The sequence below is a fragment of the Dendrobates tinctorius genome, unplaced genomic scaffold, assembly GCF_039654945.1.
Source record: "Dendrobates tinctorius isolate UK_male_01 unplaced genomic scaffold, ASM3965494v1 ptg000051l, whole genome shotgun sequence".
Taxonomy (NCBI): domain Eukaryota; kingdom Metazoa; phylum Chordata; class Amphibia; order Anura; family Dendrobatidae; genus Dendrobates; species Dendrobates tinctorius.
This window is the reverse complement of record NW_027361719.1, coordinates 22,849,671-22,858,030: the sequence shown is the minus strand read 5'-3', so window position 1 is coordinate 22,858,030 and position 8,360 is coordinate 22,849,671. Positions and strand designations below refer to the sequence as shown.

General features: G+C 40.8%; 1 protein-coding gene across 2 annotated transcripts in view; it reads right to left on the bottom strand.

Annotated features, from left to right (window-relative positions):
- Window positions 1-5,831: 5,831 nt before the first annotated feature.
- Window positions 5,832-8,360, bottom strand: part of MYO1A (myosin IA) — a 124,950-nt gene continuing 122,421 nt past the window's right edge. For both annotated transcript variants that reach the window (XM_073576855.1, XM_073576856.1), the window contains 2 exons: window positions 6,957-7,096; window positions 5,832-6,730 (listed from right to left, as the gene is read on the bottom strand). In XM_073576855.1, the coding sequence (XP_073432956.1) occupies window positions 6,610-6,730; window positions 6,957-7,096 (261 nt within the window). In that variant the 3' untranslated portion in view covers window positions 5,832-6,609. The remainder of the gene's footprint in view (window positions 6,731-6,956; window positions 7,097-8,360) is intronic.

Below are 8,360 nucleotides of genomic sequence, written 5' to 3'. Positions count from 1 at the left end.
TATCTGTTGAGCCTTATATCATTCTGTATTATTTATTTTTTGTTTATTCTGTATTGTTGTTGGTGCATTTATTTGTTTCTTATTGTTTTTTCTGCTTCGTTTTTTCTGTACCCCTTTCTTATTTTTGGGTGTTTATTTTGTTACATCATTATTGGGGCGGACTACCTGCCTTTCTGTGTATTATGTACTTTTGGGTTCACCCATATGTATTATTATATTAATGGTGGCAGATTTTGCGGAGCCAAGGTGGTTGTGCGCGTTCGTGGTAGTGGGCGCTTGTGTCCTTTGGCTGCAGGGCGTCTCTATGCCTCCATGCACAGCGGGACAATCGTTGTCCTGTTTGTGCATAGGATGGCATGACGCCCGGGCTGTGTGGAGGACCTGGCGCGCACACCGCGCATGCGCCGTCACAAACCACCGCTATTGGCTCCTCTGCATCACGTGACCCATCATATGAGCTATTTCAAGGTCCTATTCCGCACTATTCACTATCCCCTTGAGGAAGCAGGCTTCAGAGCCCGCGAAACGCGCGTCGGGGGTGGACATTGGGCACCTGGGGCTCCCTCTCTGGCTTCTCAGATCCCGGTAAGCGGTACTATTTAGTTATTTAACTTGGCTATTCAGGATATATCGTGGTTATGTTGCGGTCTATGATGGGAACTTCCTGACCTGCCCCTTATACACTTTTTCTTTTGGTCACTTGACCTGTGGATTTGCTTGCAACGGGATTGTTTTGCCAGAGGGGTGGCCCTTGTGTTTTGCTTGTATGCTCCTTGGTGCACTGTCTTACTATGTACAATCATTTATATATTTTGTATGCATAAATAAACATTTATATTTTTATACAAAAAGTATTTTTCTTGCTGTCACCGTGTACTCCAGTTTCTCTTGTTATGGCATAATTTATTGGAGTTGGTGAATTTGTTTGCTGGGAGGCTCACCAGGTGGTGATGTCATCCTGTGCATTTTTCTGTACACTGATTTTGTTTTTAATGTTCTTTTCTGTGTTTTTCACAGTTCTTTTCAGTGTTAATATGGACTTCCGTGCACGTGACAATACATGGCGTGCTCAAATAAATTAAGTGCTCCAGGATAGTACAGGCAACTCCAGTGATAGTTCCAACCTAGCCATACAGGAATCTATTTCTCAATTTAAGGATCTCCTTAAAAAACGGACAAAGGTTTGGTGGAACCACGAGTTTTTAGATAGATATATTCAGTCTGATCTCATTCCAAGGGGACTATGTGTCCAAGTATTCCCTTCTTTCCCTGTATCTGATGAAAATTTTAAAAACAGGTGGGAATTGACAAATATATGCTCTAAAGGGTTCATGATCTTATTAAAGGAAATGAACCATAATACATTGGGAACCTTGGAAGCAGAGATTGATCAATTACAGGCTGATTTGCGTAAAAATATGACAAGTGATTCTTTAAAAAAATTCAATGAAGAAACTGATATTGAATTGCAAAAATGGGCCCATGACATACAAGTAATTAAATCTAAAAAGTTTAAACGGGACATTTTGGATAAACAGCAGTCCCGTGTCTATCATTGGCGTCATGGTTATGAACGTTCAAGATCAAGATACAGAAATACATCTTTCTCTAGATCAAGGTCTACTTCGATACGTTCAAATAAATCATTTGAGGGTGAATCTTCTGGTAAACTTACCTCTAATTAGGGACTGTCGCCCAGTGATTCTCTGAGTCAACGCATAGCCACACGCCAATTTACAAAGAGCAAGACGTCGAGCGGGAGGTCTACTCAAAATGGATCTCATAATAAACCACAGGTATTGAACCTCTCCCAACATGTTTTGACTGAGGCACAAATTGATGTACTCAGCAGAGGTCTTTCGTTCTCACCTACTAACCAATTTAATTTTTTTACAGCGTTGAAAGATTTACAATTATTTTCTCGTAAATTATTATTGAGAAAATTACATCATCGTGGTCAAACGTCGGCATCTTTGAATACTCTTGAGATGGAAGCCTTACATGATCTTGAAGACCTACTTGAGGAACAGGCGGCACCCCAGACAAGTAGGTTCCCTGTCGCATTATTGCCCAGATCGGCTAGGTTCCCTCCCTTGTCTCTAAGTCCAGCTATCGAGATTTTTACAAAACTCGTCATGGATGATTTCAAAAAATTATCAACTAGAAAGAGATTTGATAATTTAACATTTAAACAGCGTCAGGCAATCCAGCAGTTGCAGGCTCTTCCTGACGTTGTCTTTAAATCTGCAGACAAGGGAGGGAACATTGTCGTCTGGCCTTGTGATATGTATGAACGAAGCCTTTCGGCAACTTAGGGATTCAAGTACTTACATTAAATTAACATCAAATCCTATGGCTTCCTTCTCAATTGGGCTTCAAAAGATTTTATTTGAGGCTTATGAATCAAATATTATCTCCAAGAAGGTTCTTGACGGTTTGGTTGTTTCCAATCCAAAGGTGCCGACGTTTTACCTGTTACCTAAGATCCACAAGGATGCCCTCAACCCCCCGGGGCGTCCTATTGTGTCGGGAATTGATGGCTTATGTGATGTGGTCTGTAAATTTATCGATTTTTATCTGAAACCTATTGTAGAGACCCTGCCATCTTTTGACCGTGACACAACGGACGTTCTGGCACGGGTTGATGGCATCCTTGTGGAACATGAGACTATCCTTGTGGTTGCTGACGTGGAGTCACTTTACACCTGCATTGATCATACTCACGGCTTGGATGCGGTGCGCCTTTTCTTGGGGGCCTCCAACCTGGATGGCCCTTTGTGCGATCTCATTCTCGAGCTGCTGCACTATGTCTTGTCCCACAACTTTTTTGTATTTAAAGATTCCTTTTACCTCCAGAGGCGGGGCACAGCCATGGGCGCGGCCTGTGCGCCCGCGTATGCAAATCTCTTCCTGGGTTCCTGGGAGAGACATATTTTTGGCGACGCGGGCGTGCCGGCCGCCTCCCATGTGCTGTGCTGGCTTCGCTATATTGATGACATCTTGATGTTGTGGGATGGGACGGTGCAGCAGCTCGGAGACTTCATGAATCAACTTAATCAAAATTCTTTTAATATTAGATTGACCTACCATCATAGTAGTACTAGAGTGGACTTCCTGGACATATCTTTGGAGGTTGACCCTTCACGTCGGGTCAGGACAGATGTGTTCAGGAAGCCCACCTCGGTCAATTCCCTGATTCATGCAGAATCTGCACATCATCCATCTACCATTAGGGCCGTCCCGGTTGGACAGTTCCTAAGAGTGAGGCGCATTTGCTCCTCTGATGTTCTTTTTGATGCCCAGGCTGCCGACCTCAAACAACGCTTTCGGGCTCGGGGTTACAGTGGCAGATCTATCAAACAAGGATATGATCGGGCCAGGAAAACTCCACGTAATACTCTATTGCATTCCAAGAAGGGTCAAGATAAAGCTGGACTTGACGGTCCCATTCGATTTATCACAACTTTTAATCATCAATGGATAAACATGCGACAGATTCTCATTAAGCATTGGGATGTTTTAAAAACTGATCCGGTTCTTGAGTCCTTTTTGGGTGACCTCCCTGCTATGACATCTCGACGTTCCAAAAACTTGGGTGATTTATTGGTCAAGAGCCATTACGTTCCGGCAACTCGTAATGTTGTCAGCTCTCGTGGTCCAACTCCGGGTTTCTTTCCCTGTGGCCACTGCCTCGCATGCGCCAATGTTCAACGGAGTACAAACTTCACCGCTTCGGATGGTCTACGCACCTTTGACATTCGCCATCGTATTTCCTGCGGCAGCACTAATGTGGTCTATTATGCCACTTGTGGCTGCCCCAGGATATACGTTGGTTTGACAACAAGGGAACTGCGTGTACGGGTGCGTGAACATGTCCGTGATATTGGCGCTGCAAAAGCAGTTATGGACCCCTCGGAACTAAAAACAATCCCGCGCCACTTTAAAACCCACCACAATTGTGATGCGGGGTCTCTTAAAATATGTGGCATTGATATTCTTCATCTGGGGATTAGAGGGGGTAACTATAAAAAGATCTTGGCCCAGATGGAGACTCGTTGGATTGTTTTGTTGGACACTATGGCCCCTAAGGGCCTAAATGAACATCTCAGTTTTGCACCTTTCCTATGAGTTCTAGTTCCTGTATAAATGGCCTATGTTTGTCATCTGCTGGTTCTATCACTGCCTTATGTCCTTTGTTTCAATATTGTTTCTATTTCACTGTTTTTAATTAATTAATTTTTTGAATTTTTTGTGTGTATTATAGGATCTCAATTTGTGATATATTTAGAGCTCCCAAAATTTGAAACGGCTGCAGAATTTTTGAAAAGAGGGGAAGAAAAACCCAAACAGATGGATATATTGTGATGATTCCTTCCTCATCTTCTCTGCTGCTTGTTTTTTACCTATATATATATATCTGTTGAGCCTTATATCATTCTGTATTATTTATTTTTTGTTTATTCTGTATTGTTGTTGGTGCATTTATTTGTTTCTTATTGTTTTTTCTGCTTTGTTTTTTCTGTACCCCTTTCTTATTTTTGGGTGTTTATTTTGTTACATCATTATTGGGGCGGACTACCTGCCTTTCTGTGTATTATGTACTTTTGGGTTCACCCATATGTATTATTATATTAATGGTGGCAGATTTTGCGGAGCCAAGGTGGTTGTGCGCGTTCGTGGTAGTGGGCGCTTGTGTCCTTTGGCTGCAGGGCGTCTCTATGCCTCCATGCACAGCGGGACAATCGTTGTCCTGTTTGTGCATAGGATGGCATGACGCCCGGGCTGTGTGGAGGACCTGGCGCGCACACCGCGCATGCGCCGTCACAAACCACCGCTATTGGCTCCTCTGCATCACGTGACCCATCATATGAGCTATTTCAAGGTCCTATTCCGCACTATTCACTATCCCCTTGAGGAAGCAGGCTTCAGAGCCCGCGAAACGCGCGTCGGGGGTGGACATTGGGCACCTGGGGCTCCCTCTCTGGCTTCTCAGATCCCGGTAAGCGGTACTATTTAGTTATTTAACTTGGCTATTCAGGATATATCGCGGTTATGTTGTGGTCTATGATGGGAACTTCCTGACCTGCCCCTTATACACTTTTTCTTTTGGTCACTTGACCTGTGGATTTGCTTGCAACGGGATTGTTTTGCCAGAGGGGTGGCCCTTGTGTTTTGCTTGTATGCTCCTTGGTGCACTGTCTTACTATGTACAATCATTTATATATTTTGTATGCATAAATAAACATTTATATTTTTATACAAAAAGTATTTTTCTTGCTGTCACCGTGTACTCCAGTTTCTCTTGTTATGGCAAAACCTGCTTTAAGTGTGAATAAATTTTGAATGCTGCAGTGATCAGTTCCCAGTCACCGCTGTACAGATGAAGTAGAGGAGATTTTAGCATTTGTATTCTTGGAAAACCCTTTTAACATGAAATTCACTTGATACACCAACTTTGTGTGCTGGTTATTTTAGAAATCTTTTACAGACATAGGCCCCAATTCATCATTTGAATTTTTTTTATTGACTTTTCTTTTTTGTCTTGTATCCATTGCAAATTTGTTGCACCAAATTCTAAAAAGTTGCACAGTCCTTTAATTAGCTGCGTAAAATTATAATTAGATCTTTTTTTTTTGCCCCAGCAGGGATCTGACGTACAAATGCAGTTATATTTTGTGACATTTTTGTAAAGTTGCAAATTATGAATTAGGCCAAAAATATCTGAATAAGGAAAACCGCAGCAACATTGTTGAACAACGAAAGCACAGACGAAACCAAGTAAAGTTAACATTAAAAAAGGCCCAAATGAAATATTGTATAAGACACAAACCTAAAAGTTCAACATTTATTTACTGTATTTCATGTAAATGTCAATGGGACTTTTGACAAAACAGCTCGATTAATTGCCAAATTCTACATTCAGTGTGTCTTCATCCAAGAGTTAAGAAATATTTGGCTCGCTTGAATGTTCTTGGCAATATGATTGTCCTCTCAACAATAAAATTATACTCAAACCAGAACATTTTATACAAAGTTTTCGAGATGATTCATAGAAACAATTAAGCATTCCAAACTCTTGGCTACTATCCTCAGGAAGACTGTCATAATTATCTGTGGCCATTACAGTGTATAGGGATGCATACAGTATATATATATATATATATATATATATATATATATACTTAGGGTCCCTTATATAAATGCATTTAATCAGAGGAAATTATGTGACAGCGATGCAATTGGTGCTAACCGTCATCTGATTCATGAGCTTATGTACATTAATGATATATATTAAATTCCATGTATATACTTATATGATATAGTTTTAATTAAAGGGAAGGTGGGATGTGATAACACTATGGGGTAGAGGTCAGCTGATAATGTCATAATAAGTTAAAGAAGGGTTTTCTGTAACCCGAAATACATGACATCAAGGTGTATAGGAAAAAGTGACCTTGTTACCCCACAGTAATTGGTCTCTTACTGATTCCTCCTAATTTATTTCTCCGGATGATGGTAATAAGCCAATAATGGAAACATATTGAGGTCTACACTTCTGCCTCTTATGAAGATGAGAAACGGACAAACAAGTTCCTGTAGAACGGGTCACTATACGAAGACTTCTACTCTTTGACTTCCTTTCTTCTTGAACAAGGGTCCTTTCCCATTTTGCCCAGATGATTCAATTAATTTAACAACCACTGGATCTTTCTTGAACTTTACAGAAAACCTAAAATTGGAGGAGATGATAAGCTTATAGTTACGCAGAAAGACACAAGACATGAACTACAGTGAAACCTCCCTGGGACAATCAAAAAGAGGCAAATCCATCATAGAATAATCTAGTCTAGATCGGTGGTGGACTTCACAAGAGGTGTCACTGTATCATCACATACAGAATAAGACATAATAATATAAGGTAGAACACGTTATAGATACATACTATAGATACATACTCATCAGTAACTTGAAGGTTCAACTTCTTTTGTGTGGTTTCCAGTATGGCTCTGTCAAGTTTTGTCAGGATCTCAATGACATTGTCACTATTTAGAAGAATATCTGCTACTGTTCCTCCTTTTGCTCCTGTTGTGGCGGTCTACAACACAAAGAATTACATTACTGCTATAGTAGCGTGCATCAGTACCATGGATATATCAGGACTGTACAGTTCCATGTAAAAGTTTGGGCACTCCAGGTCAAAATAACTGTTATTGTGAAGAGTTAAGCAAGTTGAAGATGAAGTTATCTCTAAAAGGGCTAACGCTAAAGATGACACATTTCCTTTGCATTTTAGGCAAAAAAATACATAGATTTTCATCTTTTGCACATGATCATGCAGCTTTAGATGAAAACCTCTATATATTATAATGATGGCTACACCATACATGAAAGCATAATCTACCTATTGTTTCACCCCTATTTCTTATAGATTTTGTGAGCAGAGCCCTGTCTCCTCCTGTAAATGTTGAATTATGTGTTACTTTGTAATGTCTTTATTTTCTGCACATTTCCCACTTAATTGTAAAGTGTTGCGGAATATGTTGGCGCTATATAAGATTATTATCTACTCATTAGACAGCGATGTCAGCATTGCTTAAAAAAATGGGATTACTAATTTTCATTAAAATTTATTGGCACCTGTGGAGTTTTTAAAGGGTTTGTCCACTTTATATTAGAACACATATGTTGAGGACATGGTTTTGTATCACTTATGTGTAAGTATAACAGGACCTCCTCGGCACTTGTTAGTACAGGCCTCTTTACAGTCTGCACAGCTGTCCTGTCGATGAAGTGACTGCTGATGGAGGATCGATAGACCAGATCAGTCCATCAGCCTCTTCCAACTGAAGAGCTTTTCACAAAGTAGAGTTGTTCTTTCATTGGAGTAGGCTGATGTACAAGTCTGGTCACATGCTCTTCTACCAGCAGCCATTTTAAGAACAAGAGAGCTGTGCAGGTGATGAAGGGACTAAAACATTTGGTAAATTAAAGGGGTTGTCCACTACTTGGATAACCCCTTTTGAATACTTATGTAAAATTAATAACATTGATAAGTAGAAATATAACACTGGTCATATAAATATATGCCAACAATCTAGTGTCAAATAATAACACTTATACTCACCTCTGCTGCAAGCGCCATTCCAGCTGTGTTGGCACTGGCTCACCCGATGCTCGTGTGTCATGTGATCACTGCAGGCAATCAGCAACGACATCACTCTTCCCTCCTTAGCACAAATCAAGACATACGGAGGAAGAGAGAGAGAGAGAAGTCACTGCTCTCACTTCCTCCTGGAACTCAAGTATGTCTGCAGGAGGGGTGAGTGAAGCCAGCACTGATTGGCCACAGGGATTTCGTG